We start from the raw sequence: 20,961 nt of genomic DNA on the forward strand, positions 1-20,961 counted from the left end.
TTGTAATCTCCCCAAAGAATTCCAACAGGTTCATCAGGCAAGATTTTCCCTTAAGGAATCCATGCTGACTTTGTCCTATCTTGTCCTGTGTCACCAAGTACTCCATAACCTCAACTTTCAGCTTTTCGAACACCTTCTCCCTTGTAATATTAACTGTAACTCACTTCTCTTCCCTCACACCTTTCAACATCTGACACATTTCTAGTGTCTTCTACAGTGAAGACTGATGCAAAATACTCATTTATTTCATCTGCCATCTCAGTGTTAATATTTCTGCAGCCTCATTTTCTAGCAGTCCTATATCCACTGTCATCTCTCTCTTATTTTTTTACATACTTGAAAAAGCTTTTACTATCCACTTTGATATTGTTTGCTTGCTTGATTTCATATTTCATCTTTTCCTTCTTCATGAATCTTCTGGTTGCTCTCTGTAGGGCTTTTAAGAGCTTCCCAATCCTCTGTCTTCCCACTAATTTTTGCTTTGTTGTATGCCCTCCCTTTTGTTTTTACATTAGCTTTGACTTCTCTTGTCAGCCACGGTTGTACTATTTTGCCACTTGAGTACTTCTTCACTTTTGGAATACATCTATCCCATACCCTCTTCATTTTTCCCAGAAACTTCCTTCCTCTTTTCTTTGGCCAACACCTCTTTTATGCCACTGTATATTCCTTTACTCCACTGAAATACTGGTACATCAGACTTTACTTTCTACCTATCAAATTTCAAGTTGAACTCAATCATATGTGATCACTGCCTCCTAAGGGTTCTTTTACCTTTAGCTCCCTAATCACCTTCAGTTCATTACAGAACACCCAATCTAATGTAGCTGATCCCCTTGTAGGCTCAATGACAAACAGCTCTTAAAAAAAAAAGCCATCTCGTAGGCATTCAATAAACTCACTCTCTTGAGATCTATTACCATCCAGATTTTCCCAAACGATCTGCATGTTGAAATCTCCCATGACTATCATAACATTGCTCTTTTGACATGACTTTTCCATTTCCCATTGTAATCTGTGCTCCACATCCCACCTATTGTTGGGAGTCCTGCATATAACTGCTATCAGTGTCCTTTTACCCTTGCAGTTTCTGAACTCAACTCACAAGCATTCAATGTCTTCTGATCGTATCTCACATCCTTTCACTGATTTGACGCCAGTCGTTACCAGCAGAGCCATGCCACCCCCTCTGCCTATCTTCCTATCCCTCTGATACAGCATGTAACCTTGGACATTCACCTCCCAACTACAACCATGACAGCCACAGCATCATACATCATCTGACAATCTGTAAAAGTGCAACAAGTGCACCTTATTTCTTATGCTCCATGCATTGAGATATAACACTGAGAGCTGTATTTGCTACCCTTTTTGATTCTGCATCCCTAATGTACTGATGCTCACCCTGCTGGCTGTAATTTTGTCTTATCAGCTGTCTGCCCTTCCAGACAGTCTAACTGCATGCTGTCTTTGCTTCTTTTTTCCTATCCGTCCTATCCTCAGTCCGTACACTCTGGTTCCCACTCCCTTGCCAAATTAGTTTAAACCCTCCCCAATAGCTCTAACAAACCTGCCCACAAGAATATTGGTCCCCCCCCCTTGGATTCATGTGCAACAATTCACTTTTGTACAGGTCGTGGCTTCCCCAGAAGAGATCTCAATGATCCAAGAAACTGAAGTCCTGCCCCTTGCACCAGCTTCTCAGCCTTGCATTAATCTGCCAGATCAATCTGTTTCTATCCTCACTAGTGGTTGGCCCAGGCAGCAATCCAGAAATTGCTACCCTGGAGGTCCTACTTCTTAGCTTTCTGCCTAGCTCTCTCAATTTTTTCAGGACCTCTTTGCTTTTCTTCCCATGTTGTTGGTACCAATATGTACCCAGACATCTGCCTGTACTCTCTCCCTCTCCAAAATGTTGTGGACATGATCTGAGATGTCCCTGATCCTGGCCCCAGAGAGGCAACATACCATTCGTGTGTCCCATTCATGTCCATAGAGTCTCCTGTCTGTTCCCCTGACTATTGAGTCCCCTATCACTGCTGCTCCCCTCTTCTCCCTCTTTCCCCTCTGCACCACAGACCTATGCTCAGACCCAGTTACCCAGTCTCTGTGGCATTCCCCTCAGAGGTCATCTCCCCCAGTAGTATCCAAGACAGAATACTTATAATTGAGGGGAGTGGCCACAGGGGTGCTCTAAGCTAACTGCCTATTCACATTTCCATTTCTCCTGACAGTCACCCATCTACTAGCCTCCTGCAACTACTTCCCTGTAATGCTGATTGATTATCTTCTCATTCTCCCATACTAGCCATAGATCATCTGGCTGCTGCTCCAGTTCCCTAATACGGTCTTCAAGGAGCTGCAGCTGGATGCACTTAATGCAGATGTAGTTCCCTAGGAGACTCCTGGTCTCCCAGGACTCCAGCATCTGGCATAAAGAACACACAATAGCCATTTACTACACCAGGTACAGTAAGGGAAAGAAAGGGAACCATAGCAGAAACTTATCCGGAGCTAAAGCCTGCTTTGAGCCAAAGGCCGACACTCTGACTCTCACCACTGGCTTACTTCCAACAATAGCCACTCTGTTTGTCCCCTCTGTATTTTTAAACAAACTTCGCCGACCTGCGAGAAATCTTGCCGCTGCGGCCTGCTCCTACCGCTGATTGAACCACTGGAATAGATAGATTCTATTGTATTTGTTCTAATGTGAAAGCCTAAATAAATGAATATCAGGGTATATATGGGACATATACATACCTTAATATGGAACTTTGAAGATGTTGAAAATCTGATCAAGGCTCAACTTTATTGCCATATACATTTACACGTTTTAGAATTTGCTGTGGTGTTTTGGTGTGACATGCAACAAAAATTACATTCAACAGTTATAAAAAATAAAGAATTATATAAAAAATAAAGTTAGAGGTTAAATTATGGATGAAGAATAAAATGTGCATAAATACATAAATGCCAGCATATATTTACAATGTAAACAGCAACATAAAATTGGTTTGAATTGTTTACAGTATAGTGTAGTGATGGGGGTATTAGATAGAGGAGGTATGAAGCTGCAGATAAATATTCAACAAATTAAGCAGTGTCCAGTGTCGAAAGCAGAACAAGCAAGATTACTGATTAAAAGTGCCAGTTATTTTCATGAATTCAGAAGATTAATGATAAAAAATAAACTACAATGTTGAATATTAATTGTCCTTGCTTATTTATGTTGGTTTCAGAGCAGCCTTTGAAATAGCTAACCAGTTGAAATGGCAAATTGCAAGAAGTATGCTCTGTGCTCCCTGATTGTGGCTGTTTTATTAATAAGTTGAAAAGTGAGCCACTTGCTCTGACTGACAATGCAATATTGTTTCCAGTAAATTGCTCTTCACCCTTAGTTGCATGTAATATGGCTGCACACTTCTCATCAATGCATCAACTGCTAATTGACAATAATATCACAGGAGACCTACTAATGATAGGCAATGCCATCTATTTGTACTGACCCAGTGCTCTGCATCACAAACCCAGTCTTAAAAGAGACTTAAAAGAGAGATAGCTGCTACAATGGAGACAGGTATATTTGCGAACCAAATAGCTCTGAGATTCCAATCTTTGCTCTTTGAATTGTGAATGAAACATTCTTATTCATCCATCATCCTGTCCTACTGAGTTGAAGGGACTCCTCTTCAATTCTGTCATAGGGCTGACTGTCACAATCTTGGCAATTTCATAGCCGCTGCATAAGATGACAGAAAATTAAAATTCACGATGTTTCTCTGTGATTTATCTTTGAAGCACTATGAGAAGGTGCCAGTTATAGCACAATTAACTGCATCAGTAACCATTTTAGGGAGAGTGATGGTGCTGCAGATGTTGCTGCTGGGTTTGAAAGAGAAATCGACATGCAGCAAGCACTGCATGTGAAATTTGTAATCCTGAATTTTAGTTCAAATCCATATATCACAGTATCTCGCAGTTACAATGGCAGAGGAGCAGACTGTTAGTCTCATTGAGGTTCCATTCCCCCCACTCTTTCTCACAGCCCAACAAATATTTTCACCATAAGTGTCTCGTCACTTCCCTCCTAAAGACATTTAATTATTCTGCTACCCCTACCTCTGCTGGGAGGAAATTCCAGATCAAAACTATTCTCTCAGTAACAAAGAAAAACTTTCTTTATGTCCGTATTACGATATTGACCCAATATTTTAAATCAGTAATCAAAACACAAAACAGAAAATGCTGGAAACATTAAACAGGTCAGGGCAAAGAGCAGTGGAGTTCTTCAGGTCGAAGAACCTTTATTCAGAACATGAAACACTTTCACCTTGAAACATTAATCGTTTCCTTTTCCATTAATGCTGCTTGACCTGTTGAATATTTCCCTTTTATTTCAGATTCCCATTGATCCTGTGTTTATTTTAAATTTTAATTTTAAATCTGTTCCATGACAAACTCTTACCAGTTGGAAATATTCTCCCTCTATCTGCCTCATTCAAATCCATTTCAAAGTTCAAAGTACATTTATTATCGAAGAATGCATGCAGTATACAACCCTGAGATTCATCTTCCCACACTCTACTACAAAACAAAGAAAACCATGGAACCCACTCAAAGAAAGCCGTCAAATCCCAACGTGCAAAAAAAAAGTGCAAATGGGGAAATTAATGAGTGAAAAACACTGAACATATAACATCAAACCCCAAAGTCATCGCAAGTCCAGGCATATTCAGTTCAGCTCAGTTCTGTTACAACTCATTTTGTACAACTCTTAACAAATCTCTGTATTTACTGAAAGCACAACACAAGCTTCTCAAGTCTAAATTTGTCATTAAAATATGTAATTAAGACCATAAGATATAGCAGCAGAAGTAGGCCATTTGGCCCATCGAGTCTGCTCTACCATTCAACCATGGGCTCATCCAATTCTTCCAGTCATCCCCACTCCTCTACCTTCTCCTCATACCCTTTTATGCCCTGGTTAATCAAGAACCCATCTAACTCTGCCTTAAATGCTCCCAATAGCTGGGCTCCACAGCCGCTCATGGCAACTAATTCTACAGATGTACTACCCTCTGACTAAAGTAATTTCTCTGCATCTCTGTTCTAAATGGATGCCCTTCAATCCTGAAGTCATGCCCTTTTGTCCAAGACTCCCCTACAATGGGAAATAGCTTTGCCATATCTAATCTGTTCAGGCCTTTTAGCATTTGGAATGTTTCTATGAGATCCCCCCTCATTCTCCCGAACTCCAGGGAATACAGCCCAAGAGCCGCCAGACATTCCTCATACTGTAACCCTTTCATTCCTGGAATCATTCTCGTGAATCTTCTCTGAACCCTCTCCAAAGTCAGTATATCCTTTCTTAAATAAGGAGCCCCAAACTGCACACAATACTCCAATGTTGTCTCACGAGTGCCTTATAGAGCCTCAACATCACATCCCTGCTCTTATATCCTATACCTCTAGAAATGAATGCCAACATTGCATTCGCCTTCTTCACAACTGACTCAACTTGGAGGTTAACCTTTAGGGTATCCTGCAGAAGGACCCCCAAGATCCTTTGCATCTCTGCATTTAGAATTCTCTCCCCATAATAGTCTTCCTGTTTATTTCATCCACCAAAGTGCATGATCATACACTTTTCAACATTGTATTTTATTTGCCACTTCTATGCCCATTCCCTAAACTATCTAAGTCTCTCTGTCGACTCTCTGTTTCCTCAACACTGCCTGCTCCTCCACCTATCTTTGTATCATCGGCAAATTTAGCCACAAGTCCATTAATCCCATAGTCCAAATCATTGACATACTCGTAAAAACCTGTGGTCCCAACACCGACCCCTGTGGAACTTCACTGGTAACTGGCAGGCAGCCAAAATAGGATCCCTTTATTCCCACTCTCTGTTTTCTGTCGATCAGCCAATGCTCCACCCATGCTAGTAATTTCTCTGTAATTCCATGGCTCTTATCTTGCTAAGCAGCCTCATGTGTGGCACCTTGTCAAAGGCTTTCTGAAAACCCAATTACGCCACATCTACTGCATCTCTTTTGTCTACCCTGCTTGTAATTTCCTCAAAAACTTGCAGTAGGTTAGTCAGGCAGGATTTTCCTTTCAGGAAAGCATGCTGGGTTTGGCCTATCTTGTCATGTGCCTTCAGGTATTCAGTTATCTCATCCCTAACAATTGATTCCAACAACTTCCAAACCACTGATGTCAGGCTAACAGGTCTACAGTTTCCTTTCTGTTGCCTCCCACCCTTCTTAAATAGCAGAGTTACAATTGCAATCTTCCAGTCATCCGGTACAATGCCAGAATCTATTGATTCTTGAAAGATCATTGATAATGCATCCGCAATCTCTCCAGCTACTTCCTTCAGAACACGAGGGTGCATTCCATCAGGTCCAGGGTATTTATCCACCCTCAGACCATTAAGCTTCCTGAGCACCTTCTCAGTTGTTATTTTCACTGCACGTACTTTACTTCCCTGACACTCTCGAATGTCCGGTATAATGCAGATGTCTTCCACTGTGAAGACTGATGCAAAATACACATTCAGTTCATTTGCCATCTCTGCATCTCTCATTACAATATCTCCAGCATTATTTTCTATCAGTCCTATATCTACCCTCAACTCTCTTTTACCCTTTATATACTTAAAAAAGCTTTTAGTATCTTCTTTGATATTAGTTGCCAGCTTCCTTTCATAATTCATCTTTTCCTTCCTAATGACCTTCTTAGTTTCCTTCTTCAAGTTTTTAAAAGCTTCCGAATCCTCTATCTTCCCGTTAACTCTGGCATCTTTGTATGCCCTCTCTTTTGTTTTTACTTCGGTCTGACTTCATTTGTTAGCCACGGTAGTGTCCTTTTCCCATTTGAAAATTTCTTCTTACTTAGAATATATCTGTTTTACACTTGCTTCATTTTTCGCAGAAACTCCAGCCATTGCTGCTCTGCTGTCCTTCCTGCTAGTGTCCCTTACCAGTCAACCTTGGCCAGTTCCCCTCTCGTGCCATTGTAATTTCCTTTATTCCACAGAAATACCAACACATTGGAATTCAGTTTCTCTTTCTCGAATTTCAAAGTGAACTCGATCATATTGCGATCACTGTTCCCTAAGGGTCCCTTAACCTTAAGCTTTCTTATCATCTCTGGATCATTGCACAACACCCAATTGAGCACAGCCGATCCCCTAGTGGGATCAACAACAAGCTGTTCTAAAAAGCCATACCTTAGACATTCTACAAATTCTCTCCCTTGAGGTCCAGTACTGGCCTAGTTTTCCCAATCCACTTTCATATTAAGATCCGCAATGATTATCGTGACATTGTCCTTCTGATACGCCTTTTCTATCTCCTGTGGTATTTGTAATCCACATCCCAGCTGCTGTTTGGAGGCCTGTATACAACTGCCATTAGGGTCCTTTTACCCTCGCCATTTCCTAACTCAACCCATAGAGACTCTACACTTCCTGATCCTAAGTCACCCCTTTCTAATTTTTTAATGTTATTTCTGGGGTCATCTCCATAAAATCTTTTCTACTCCCTCTCTCACAATATTTCCAAAGGTAGGTGCGATTTTCCTGATGCCACATAACAAATACTTTGTAATGGTTAAATGTAACTTCTTGGCTTTTGTGCTTCAGAAAAGGTATGATGAGGGAACACATACCAGTATTCATAGAAGGATTAGAAATGGAAAGAGTGAACAATCGCAAGTTCCTGGGTGTCAATCTCTCTGAGGGAAGATGTATCCCAACATACCGATGCAGCTATGAAGAAGACAAGACAGCAGTTATATCTCATTAGGTGTTTGAGGAGATTTGGTATATCACCTAAAACCCTTGCAAATTTCTACAGGCTTACCATAGGATGCATTCTAACTGGCTGCATCACCGTCTGATATGGGAGTGGTGGGGGGTGGTGCTGCACAGGTTAGAAGTAAGCTGCAGAGAGTTTTAAAATTAGACAGCCCCATCATGGGCACTAGCCTCCGTAGTATCCAAGACATCTTCAAGGAGTGGTGCCTCAAAAAAGGTGGCGTCCGTCATTAAGGACCCCCATCACCCAGGACATGCTATCTTCTCATTGTTACCATCAGGAAGGAGTTACAGAAGCCTGTAGGTTCACACTCAATGATTCAGGAACAGTTTCTTCCCCTCTGTCAGTTTTCTTTTTCTATTATCAAGTATTGCATTGCACTGCTGCCACAAAGTTAAAAAACATTCACGACATATGCTGGTGATATTAAGCCTGATTCTAATTCTGATTTTTTTCTCTACCAATTTGAAAAACTAACCATTCTTGCAACATGGTCTGTCACTTTAAGCAATTTATGCACATATACTATGACTTTATTATATTCCTGTACACCTTTAGATTGTGTCATTTAGATTATATTGCCATTCTTTGAGAGTGCATTACTTCTGAGTACTAACTTTCATCTACCATTTGTCCGCTCATTTAGCCAGCCTTTCAGTTTATTCCAAGAGTCTATTATGATCTTTCTCTTTGTTTACCATAGTTCTCAAATTTGTATTATCCTTATGGATCTGTGTCACTTTCAGAAAATGAGTCAAGCAAATCACTTGTATATTGCTCAAAGAAACTTGCGCGCATGAAGTAGATTTTTAAATTGCGTTTCAACACAAATAAACAAAGCCTAGTTAAGATTTGTGGACCATTGAGTGAAACTGCTTTTGTCCCATTTATTTGCCAGTTTTGTTTAACTCAAGCTATAAAACTACTTACTAAATAAAATTCTGAGTATAATCAATAGAAATGTTTGAAAATTGACTCTGCCAGGTAATCTAATACTGAGAGTTGCCACCTATGTTCTATGACCTTATATGTTCATTGCTTTATATGAAGAATAATTTGGGATATTAAGTGCTGTTTATATCTTCACGACGATGTTAACTGTTAAGAAGTTACTGTCCAACAGCTTAGTGTTTAGTGTTACCTGCAATGAATCCAGGAATTTGCTGATGGAAGTGCTGTGGATTTCCAGCCCATTTTATTACTGTATTTTGTTTGAGGTCAGGACATTTATAGCAATTAGATTAAATGTGGAAGCCTGTAAGAATCAAATCCCACAAATAGTTTTGTCAGTAGTAAGGGCCCTCCTGCTTTCGGTGATTTCTGACCGCAGCTAAGAGTCAAATAACACAGCTTCAAGTGGGCTCAGACAATTGTCATCAGTCGTGGTTACAATGCAGCACTAGTCCATTGTAAAGATCGATGAGGTTCCTCTGTCCCTCCCAATACAGCAGCTGCTGTACTTGGTGCCCTCTTGTAAACTTGAATGCCAACACACTAAAATGGCTACACACTCAAAATACAGTAGGAACTCAGCAGGTCAAGCCACGTCTATGCAAATGAATAAACAGTCGATGTTTTGGGCCGAGACCCTTCTTCAGGACTGAAAAGGCTGTTTGGTTATCATTAAACACTCGAATTTTAAGTAAAACTTTGAGTATGAAGTGAAATATCTCCCCAAAAGTTCCAGAAGCTATGTATATTTCTTCGGCCACACACCAGAATATACAGTACAGGTTTCCCCCGCCATCTGAAGGTAGAGCATTCCTATGAAACAGTTCATAAGCTGAAATGTCGTAAGGTGAAGGAGCAATTACCATTTATTTATATGGGAAAATTTTGACAGCGTTCGCAGACCCAAAAATAACCTACCAAATGACGCCAAATAACACATAAAACCTAAAATAACAGTAACGTATAGTAAAAGCAGGAATGATATGATAAATACACAGCCTATATAAAGTAGAAATACTTCTCTACAACGATTGCCTGCACAGATCTCTGTAGCGAAAATCTCACGCAAGCGCTGTTGGCATAAATGCGCTCTCTAGTAACCTTTAAACTATGAAGCTGCCAGATCTACCAAATAACACGTAAAAATACACAGCCTATATAAAGTAGAAATAATGTATGTACAGTGTAGTATCACTTACCGGAATTGGGAAAACAGCGCCGAGCACACTGATGATGGTGTGTTAGACTCAGTCATCGCAGGCTGGGTGGTGCAGTGGCCCCCACCCTCCAGGCCGCCGACCCAATACATTGCTGCGAAGAATGCAGCGGTATCCGGGAGGCACCCAGCACATCTTTAAGAAAAAAGTCAAAATAAACATGCTAATTAATTAGGTGCTGCCCAGCACATAAATGTCGGTGCAGATCAGAGGCGATTGCCGATTGCATCACCTCTGATCTGGGCCGACAATTACGTGCTAGGCGACACCTAATTAAATAGCATGTTTATTTCAGCTTTCTTCTTAAATATATGCTGTGTGCCTCCTGGCTACCGCTGCGTTCTTCGCAAATTGGTACAGTATCCTTCCGGGGCCCGGGTGTTGGGGTGGTGGGACACCTGGGTGTCATCTCATCATCAATCAGGGCAGGCAGCTCATCTTCTCCTATGACTGCCCGCCTCGTAGTCAAAGGTTGAGGTTCGTCGTCTGTTGTGGCTGATGTGGAAGGCTTGCTTGACTGCTGAGCCTCGCGCATTTTTCTATCATACAGTTGTTTGTAAGGACTCACACAATCCTGCAAATATCCCCTAAACCTACGTACCGTTTCAAAATTAAAGTCGTACTTTATCATTGCAGTGAAAATCTCACGTAGTTGCTTCACTTTCGCTACTGCATTCGGTTTCGATTGTTATCCTTTCCTCTTCCAATTGCATCAGCTCTTCATCTATCAGTTCTTGGTCATGGGATGCCAAAACCTCTTCAACATCATCTTCGTCACCTTCCACAAGCCAAACTCACTTTGTCCTTGCTTTGTTCACCACGATCGAAATGCTTAATCATGTCTAGTTTTATGCTAAGTGTAACAGCCTTACTCTTTCAGGCTTTTCCGACACCTTAGAACTCATCTTGCTAATGGCTGCTCAATGCAACGTGTTAAAGCAATGCCGTTCCGAATCCGGGGGAGAGGGCTGCTCGGGGCGCGCGCTGCCTTTCTTCGTAACAGTGAAAACACCTTCTGAAAGTGAAAACAGGGTACTAATGTAGGTCTTTCGTAACAGTGAGATTTCGTAAAGCGGGAGACACCTGCATATATTGTCCTTTAACTTACACTAAGTGTGATCTCAGAGAAGTGAATCTTATACAAGAGGTTCAATGCTGATAGCAGCTCCTACCTGAAACATTTTCTCCTGATTTATTTCTCCACACTTGCTGTCCTACCTTCTAGGTGTTTTATTTATTTATTTACTTTGTGTGCCATACTCTAACCAGAGCCTTGGCGACCTCTTTTTCAAGTGGTTGTCTTGCAGGAAAAATTCTGTGAGTGGTCCCCCCCGCGTCCTTCTCACAGCGCAGTTTTTTTTTAACGAGGCTGAGTTGCGAGCTCAAAACTCAACCCGGCACGGATGGAAAGCCTGCCCGGGAGCGGCCCGAATGGATTCGAACTCAGGAACCTTCGCTCCGGAGTCCGGCGCTGATGTCACTGCGCCACCAGCCGGCTGTGTGTTTTATTTGTTTATTGAGATAAGTGCGGAATAGGCCCTTCCTGTCCTTCGAGCTGCACCACCCAGCAACCCTTCCAGCCCAATGAGCCACACTGCCCAGCAACATCTGTTTAACCCTAACGGTATACAAACGACCAATTAACCTACTCGGTCCGTCTTGGACTGTGGGAGCAAACCTGGGCACCCAGGGAAAACCCATGCATCCCATGGGGAGGACATACAAATTCCTCACAGAGGATGCTGGGATTGAACTCTGAACTCTAACACCACAAATTGAAATAGCGTCACACTAACCACCACGCTGCCACGGTGCCCCAACATTCCAGCATTTTCTATTTGTATTTCAATATTTTAGTATTAATGCCTGTTACTTTTCTGCTAGACCCTGGAGGTACTGAAATACGAGTTGGTTGTCGAAGCTAAAGACATGGCGGGCAGTGATGTGGGATTGACTGGCACAGCAACAGCGACCATCATCATCGATGACAAGAATGACCATGCACCTGTGTTCACCAGATCGATGGTAAGCAGCTGTCTCCACAGTAACTTTCTATCAGTAAATTAATCGATTGAAAATTGAATTGCTTAGCCGTATTCAGAGCAAATGTTAATTGTGGTAATTGCATCAGTATGCTGAAGGACTCCATATATTTCTGTGACAACAATGTCTGCTTTCCCTTAACTTATGAGCTTCTAAATTATTTTTACTCCCAACTAATCAGACACTGCTAGAAATTACGAGAAATTAATAGTCACATATAACTTGTCTGTTAAAACACCTTCCCTGGTAACCAGTTAAAGATATCAGGAACATTTGAAAGGTTTATGAAAAAGGACAGGCTTTCTGCTTAATCCACTGATATGCACTGAAGGCAGCTGAGGTTCCTTGCTGTGCACTTGCTCAAAAGCATACTTCAAACAATGCCAAAGGAAATCAAGCTACAGATTAGCTTTATTTGTCACACATGCATCAAAACAACAAAACATGCAGCGAAATGCGTCATTTGCATCGACATTTGCACCGCAAGTGTTGCCATGCTTCTGGGACCAAACAGCATGCCCACAACTTACTAACCCTACCCTGTATGTCTTTGGAATGTGGGAGGAAACCAGAGCACCTGGAGGAATCCCATGTGGTCATGGAGAGAATGTAGAAATTCCACCCACTTACACTCAGTGGGCGGATTTGAACCCTGATCTTACAGATGTCACTAGAAAATGTAATGCTAACTGCTACGCCACTCTTGAAAAGATGGGAAGCAATAGCACAAAAGCAAGTGCTCATTTTGGTCAGTGACCTACTGCGTAAAACTTCAGTGCGTCAACACTTCAAGCTCAACAGACAGGATGCCCCATATTTTAGAAGCTGAAAATGTACCATCTGGTGCTCCACAGTGGGTGCAGATCCAAGCAAGTCTGTGGCTAGTGATGCAGTAGAAGGGGGCAAGCAGGAGCCCAGCATTTGATTGATGAGGCTGGAAGGCTGGACTGAGATGAGAGAAGATTGGAGGACTGCAGGAGGAAGGACCAGCAGTTGTTGGATCAGGAGAATAGAGAGTGTGGTATACAATTGAAAGAGAACCAACAGCAAACATGGGGAGGGGGTTAAGTCGGAATGGGACAGAAGTTAATGTGATTCATGTATAAGGATGGAAATTGGGTCATTCAGAAACTCAATCTGCTGATGTGAGGGGTGGGGACAGGGTTTAGGGTAGTTTGAGTAGACTTGGCCCAAAGATGTCAGGATTTCAGTTTCCCCACGTTACAGAGGTGTTGTGTTCCAACAAAATGGTGCTTTTCCATAGCTAAATCCTCATTTCCCCATTGAATCCCATGTTATAAATAGGATACCTTTAGAGAGGAATACTTTCTCTCAACAGTAACCCACCTGCATATGTGCAGTCTATAAATAAATAAAGAAATTCTATTTATATTATAGGCAGTAAAGAAAGGGTTGTTGTTTTAAGTAACTAAAATGGACACTACATTGTTCGATCAAATATAGGGTTCAAGTATCAGTAGAACAGATTGCTTTGTCAGCTTTCAAGGCAAATCTCTTATGTGGCCTCCGGCTATGAACCAGCAGCCTGTGACTTTTGTCCTTGGTAAACCAGTTCAGTTCCCTGTATACTTTTTTAGTGCTCATTTTTTCACATAAATTCTGCAAAAGCAATTTGTTAATTTATATAAAAACGCAAACACAAGGAAATCTGCAGATGCTGGAATTTCAAGCAACTTTTATCTGTGTTGCTTGTTAATTTATATATCCATTTTTATGGAAATAAATGTGAATTCTATCATGGCAATTTCGGTTATCCAAATGGTTTTAACATCGGTGTACACTATAATTTATCATGAAGATTACTCACTTCAGGACTGACGTGAAGACCATACTGTCTGAGAAATTCCCAAACACGGGTCCCCCAGGATGACACTATTAAGATAACCTGCAATGTTTGAAAGGACATGTTGCATTGTGAGTGATGTAATTTGTGTGCACAATGGGAAAAATGAATTGTGGTGCAAGGCTGGGTCATGGTCAAAAGAATCTGGCTTATTTTCCAAGTGACATTAAATAATTGTTATCATGCTCCGTTTCAAATAAAAATTGATTTTCAATTTTGAAAACTTGATAAAATGCACAGTGCAACTAGTCAAAGCTTTCTCAAGCTAGTGTAATATTTCTGTTTTAAAAAAGCCAATAAAGGATATTTTTTATAAGCTAGGCTTTGATTCTCTAAAAATTAGGAGATTTTAAGATCATTAGTAATTATTCATAGAAGTAAAATGTTAGATATCTGAAATGAAGAAAAAGAAGATTATTGAGGAACTCCAGATAAGGTAGCAGATAAAAAGTTAATGTTCTTGGGGTCTAAATGGACAAAGAGAATTAACCTGTAACAATCAGCCAGACTGTGCTTGATCCAGTCTACTCCTGGCCTCAACTCTACACTACCCTTACCCAGAAGTACTTCTTTTCAACCACCCTATGGCAAATATTTTCCAGAACAGTTCATGAGTAGCGAGCATTTTTTCCGATGGTACCCTGAACTGTTCCCCATGGATCAACCCCCCCACTCTATATTTATCATATATCCCTCAATAGCCTGGTAGCAGAAGACTGTTGAACTGCTTTCAATGTCCCGGATAATCACAGAGGTTCAGAACCTGTGGAAGTAATTTCATTTTTTATATTATGTGAATGCTATTAGAATAATAAAAAAAAATTATAATTTAAGAATACAACATAAACGTGTGTGTATATACATGTACTGTAATTCACAGTTTTTATTATGTATAGCCAGTTGGTAAATATTGGCACCAATGACATAGGTAGACAAGGTGAGGAGATATTGAAGAGAGATTTTAGGGAGCTAGGTAGAAAGAAGAGAAACAGGACCCCCAGGATAATAATTCCTGGATTGCTGCCTGTTCAACAATGAGCTATAGTCAATGAACAGCATCCTGACATAGGTGTTTGTATTGTCCAGGTGACCTAAGGTGGTGTGAAGAGCCATTATGATTGTGTCTGCCGTAAACCTATTGTAGCAATGGCAAATTGCAGTGGGTCTAGGTCCTTGCTGAAGCAGGAGTTCATTCTAACCATGACCAACCATCACTGTTACATTTGTTCACCAAGAGGATGTGATCATGAGGCATACGCCTCTACCTCTGCTTTTGAGAGACTCGACAGTCCTATCCTGACAGTATATAATGAACCCGTCAATCTGAATCGCTGCGTCCTGTGCCAAAGGGGTTAACCAGGATTCCATGAAACAAAGGACACAAACAGTTCTGATGTCCCTCTGACACAGCACTCCAGCTCTGACATAATTCAATTTTATTTACCAGTTGTATTTGTAGGCATCACTGAATCATGGCCAAAAGAAGATTATAGCTGGGAGCTTTATGTCCGAGGATACACAGTATATCAGAAGGACGGGCAGGCTGGCAGAGGGGGTGGTGTCGTTCTGTCTGTAAAAAATGAAACCAAATCATTAGAAAGAGTTGAGATAGGTTTGGAAGCTATTGAATCATTGTGGAGCTAAAGAACTGTAAGGGTAAAAAGAGCCTGATGGGAGTTATATACAGACACCCAAACAGTAGTAACAATATGGTCTGCGAGTTAGAACGGAAGTTAGAGAGACATTTGGATAGGTACATGGGTAGAAGGGATATTCAAGGCTATGGTCCCAGTGCAGGTCAATGAGAGGAGGCAGTTTAAATGGTTCACCATGGGCCAGATGGGCCGAAGGGCCTGGTTCTGTACTGTATTTTTCTATGACACTATGACTCTAACTTGGTCTTTTACTATAGATAGATATTAAAGTATTGGGTAACAAACAATTTTCTGGAACAGCTAAGCAGGTGGAGCAACATCCATAGCAGAGGGGAAAGGAATTGTCAATGTTTCATGCAGTGTTCTGACCCAGATTGTTGACACTCCCTCTTCCCTCACTAATGCTTCTTGACCTGTTGAATTCTTCTGGCAGATTGCTTACTGCTCCAGATTCCTCTATCTCCAGTCTCTTGTATCTCCAAAACATGTGAATACCTGCCTCCTTAAGGCTAGCCCAATATTGTCCGTAATCTATTATCCACATCTATATCCTCAGTATCATTTCTAAATAAAAGGAAACAGCGATCATTCTTCTTGCAATTAGCAAGCTAGAACTAAGTTATGTTCACATTTACTCTAATTTCTCAACGTATATCGTAATATAAACTTGATGCTGATTGTATTGTTTTTGGTTAGGTTTGAGCTCAGATCATGGGAAACTATCGAATGTAAAGTCTCCCTCGACCTAGTGCAGTCAGTGATATAACCTTTACATACTGTTGGAGTCAAATTCAACCCGTTTTGACATTTGACAGCAGTAACAACATCCTAAATGCCATTTTTTTTAGCTGAAATTTGATGACTTTTCCTGAAGTGATCCAAAACGTGCAAAAATGAAAATACTTAAATATTTTATACTTTTGTACAGGTGCTACAAATTTTTGTACATTGAGGCTGTTCCATGTCAAATTTCACCTATATCTATTAAAATGGATTTTAAATCTCTGAGACATTAATTAAGGATTAATCACCTATTTATTAATGTCAGATAGGCTATTTATACATTCCAAATAGATCTGTGGTTCAAAATTTGGTATAGACACTTGTTATGAGGGAATTCTTGGGCTGGGTCAAAATAGTCCCAGATCATACTGTGAAGGTATAGAATATGAACAGGTTGCCTGGGTTAAAAATAGTGATTTAATAATTTGCTTTGCAAGGACATTTCTCTATACATTTAGGACTGTTAAACTGATGCAGTTTTCTGAGACAGATGAATGTGGATAGAAGATTAGTTGGTGAACAGGAAACAGAAAAGATGTAAATGGATTTTTCTGGTTGGCAAGGTATAACTAACGGTGTGCTTCAGGGATCAGTACTGGTGTCTCAGTGTTTTACATTGACATAAATGATGGATGAATTTTGTTGATGGCATGAAGACGGACAGGGAAATAAAAAGTGAAGCGGGCTTAAGGAGCTGAGAAATGGATCTGGCTTGGTTGAGTGAGCAACGATCTGACAAACGGAGCATAACATAGGAAATGTGAAATTATCCACATTAACAGGAAAATTAACGAAGAAGTATTGTTTATTTCAAGGGTGTTTGAATACAGAAGAAGGGAGATTTTTCTTCGGTCATGGATGCTGTTGGTGAGACAGGATAACGTATTGTTGTCCTTATTTCAGAAACAAATTAATGTGTTGACATTAATTCAGAGGTTCAAGTTTATGGTACATTTATACTATATTCAACCTTGAGATTCGTCTCTTTACAGACAGCAACACAGAATCCTAGTAGAATCCTTTTAAAAAAAAGACTGTCAAACACCCAATGTGCAGGAAAAAAAATTGTGCAAACAATAAAAGTAAGCAAATAACATTCAGAACTGAAACTCATGAAAGTGAGATCACAGCCATGACGCCAGTCATCACTGCAGCCAATTCAGGAGCCCATTAGCTGCAGGCCACAGCCTTCGTTCAGTACAGAGATGAGTAAAACTTGCAGAACAGCAAACTGAACTGGGCCGCACCATCTCCACCCTGCCTTACTTCAGTTCTGTTACTTCAAATCACCTCCAAGTCCTCTCCAGCAGCCAAACATTGGTTTATTCCTCTGCTCTTGGGCCCGAGCACCACCGTCTCAATTTGGCCTGCACACGCCATGCTGCAACTGTGCTGCAAGTTCAGTTCACGCTGCAAAAATGCCAGATCGTACATGTGGTTCTAAAGCCCAACCCCAAAAGGGAAGTTACAAGCTATTGATTGCAGTGATTGTTTTTGAGAAAAAATGTGATTAATAGAGTAACTAATGGTTGTTTTTGTTGCCAGAATGTTGTCGCTGTGCTTCACCAGTGTCATCTTAAACCAGTTAACTTGGTGGATATTTGGAATGGGCAGAATATTTTATGAAGAAATGATGAGACAGGCTAGGCTGGTATTTACTGGAGCTGAAAAGAATGAGAGGAGACTCAATTGAAACATCTTGAATCTTGAGGTGTCTTGATAGGATAAATATTTCCTTATGGGAGAACCTAGAACCTGGGTCACAGTTCAAAATTAAAAGATTATCCATTTAAGAAACATGTCGGTATTCTTTTCTCAGAGGTTCATGAATATTTGAAAAACTGCTCTTGAAAGGACCGAGGTAGCGGAACATAAACACAAGAAATTCTGCAGATGCTGGAAATATTGAGAAACACATACTAAATGCTGGAGGAACTCAGTAGGTCAGGCAGCATCCATAGAAATTAATAAATGGTCAACATTGTGGAACAAGACCCATCTTCTGGACTAGAAAGGAAGAAACCAGAATAAGAAGGTTGGGGAGGGGAGGGGAAGGAGGATAGCTGGAAGGTGATAGATGAAGCCAGGATTGTAGGAAAGGTCAAGATAAAGGGCTGGAGAGGAAGGAATCTGATAGGAGATGAGAGTGGAACTTAAGAAAAAGGGAGGAAGGAAGGGCATCAGGGGGAGGTGAAAGGCTGGTGAGAAGAGGTAAGAGGGTAGAGTGGGGAATAGAAGAAGATAGGAGGGGAAGGGAATTTTTATTTCGCCAGAAGGGGAAATCGCTATTCATGCCATCAGGTTAGAGACCATTCGAACAGAACATAAGTCGTTTCTCCACCACCTTGAGGGTGCCCTCATCTTGGTCCAAGAGGAAGCCATAAACTGACACGTCGGAATGTGAACAGAAATCAGAATTAACATGTTTGGCCACCGGGAAATTCTACTTTTGATGGATGGAGTGGAGGTGCTCAACAGAAGAGGTCCCAGAATTTATGATGGGACTCACCAGTGTAGAAGAGACCAGATTGGGATAACTGGACACAATAGACGACCCCAGCAGATTCGCAGGTGAAGTGTTATCTAACCTGGAAGGACTGTTTGGGGTCCTGAATGGAGGTGAAGGGAGGAGATGAATGGGCAGCTGTAGCATTTTGGCCGCTTACAGGGATAAGTGCCAGGAGGGAGATTAGTGGGGAGGGGTGAATGGACGAGGGAATCACAGAGAGAGTGATCCCTGTGGAAAGTGGAGAGTAGAGGCGAGGTAAAGATGTGTTTGGTGGTACAATCCCTTTGGAGCTGGCAGAAGTTGCAGAGGATGATGTGTTGGATGTGGAGGCTCATGGGGTGGTAGGTGAAGACAAGTGGAACTCTATCCCTGTTAAAGTGGTGGGACGATGGGCTGAGGGTGGATATCCGGGAAATGGAGTGATGAGGAGATGTCAGTGAGGGCAGCATCAATAGTGGAGGAAGGGAGACCCCGTTCTTTCAAAAAGGCAGACATCTCCAATGTCCTGGACAGGAAAGCCTCATCCTGGTAACAGATGCGACAGAGGCAAAAGAAATGAGAAAAGTGAATAGCATTTTTTTTTACAGGAGACAGGCCGGAAGAGGTATCGTCAATATAGTTGTGGGAGTTGGTTGATTTATAGAAGATGTTGGTCAACAGTTTGACTCCTGAGATGGAGACAGAAAGATTGAGAAAGGAGAGGGACATGTCAGAAATGGACCAAGAGAATTTCAGGGCAGGGCAAAAACTGGAGGCAAAGTTGATTAAATTGACGAGCTCAGCATGGGTGCATTTATCAATGTAGTGGAGGGAGAAGTGGAGAGTGTAACACCCGTGCGGGGCTTGTCTTATCACATGTGACTGGTCACCACACTCTTCATGAGGAAATCAAATGACATAATACTACACTAGGTGCTGGTGGCCATCAGATGCTCTAGGTATTGGAAGGAGGCAGTGAGAAGAACACACTTCTAGGGATGTTTATTTCTAAAAATAGTAATATATACAAAATATTTATGAGTAAGATTAATTCAAAATTCCTTTAGGTTCCAAATGTCAGACATCAATGAAAACCAAATTCCTTTTTAGTTAGGATCAGTGAGATTCATTAGAATAACCTTTATTACTCTAGTTTTTCTAACTAATTAGATATAGTGTTATTCCCTATTTAAAGGTTTAAAGAACAACATTTGCCTTTCTATTTATCCCTAATTAGTTAGGAAATTAATTGACTTCCTATTCTTAAGTATTATGGTTAACTTCAGTTTCAGGTCAGTATGTCTACAAATTCAAATTCAACACACACACACACACACACACACACACACACACACACACACACACACACACACACACATATATATGTGTGTGTATGCAGCTTAACTCCTTTCACAACAAATTCTCCAACATCACAACTTTTAAGCAATGTAAAGCTCATTCAGTAACTTATCAAAGTCTTTAAAAAAAATAATCAGTTCTTCCAGAAAATCAAATTCAGATCCTTCGAATGAGAAAGGATTATACATCCAATCATATTAAGTCCACTACGTCTCAAAACATTTCATTCCTGCGCTGGTTCTTCGATTTTTGGTGGCTCACCATCTTGCTTCTTGATTCGTTGGATGGAATAGATGATCATTCACAGAAAGCCAAATCACCCTAATTCCACTTTTAACGGTTTTTAGCTTTAGTTAGTTTCTATTCGCTTACCGCGTTTCTGTCACTTCCCACACCTTGATCTCACGTAGCTTTTTTTTCCAAGTTCCTTTTTTTTAAATTTGGTAAACCTCATTTTCATCCCTCCACAGTTGGAGCTTTCCAACATTACATCTTTGGGTTTAATTAACTCATTACTGGGAAAAGCTGGAACATGGACTGTTCTACATAGGCAATGAAAAGCAGGCACTGCTGGGGCCCATGGCTACCCTTCGAGTCAGGAAAATGTGAGAGGAGATGAATGAGGAATTGTTGAGGGTGAAGACCAGTTCTGCCAGATGGAGAAGGATGATGGTGGAGAGGAGCTGGTTGGTTCTTTTATTGAGAAAGAAGCAGTGAGCGTTAAGGCCTTCTTGATGGGGGAAAGATGCGTATAATAACTGGACATCCTTGGTGAAAT

At 41.0% G+C, this 20,961-nt stretch overlaps 1 protein-coding gene across 3 annotated transcripts in view; it reads left to right on the top strand.

Annotated features, from left to right (window-relative positions):
• cdh13 (cadherin 13, H-cadherin (heart)) overlaps window positions 1–20,961 on the top strand; it is a 1,230,859-nt gene that overhangs the window by 1,026,745 nt on the left and 183,153 nt on the right. For all 3 annotated transcript variants that reach the window (XM_063067141.1, XM_063067142.1, XM_063067140.1), the window contains exon 8: window positions 11,876–12,016. In XM_063067141.1, the coding sequence (XP_062923211.1) occupies window positions 11,876–12,016 (141 nt within the window). The remainder of the gene's footprint in view (window positions 1–11,875; window positions 12,017–20,961) is intronic.

Source organism: Mobula hypostoma, chromosome 14 (genome assembly GCF_963921235.1).
Source record: "Mobula hypostoma chromosome 14, sMobHyp1.1, whole genome shotgun sequence".
Classification (NCBI taxonomy): domain Eukaryota; kingdom Metazoa; phylum Chordata; class Chondrichthyes; order Myliobatiformes; family Myliobatidae; genus Mobula; species Mobula hypostoma.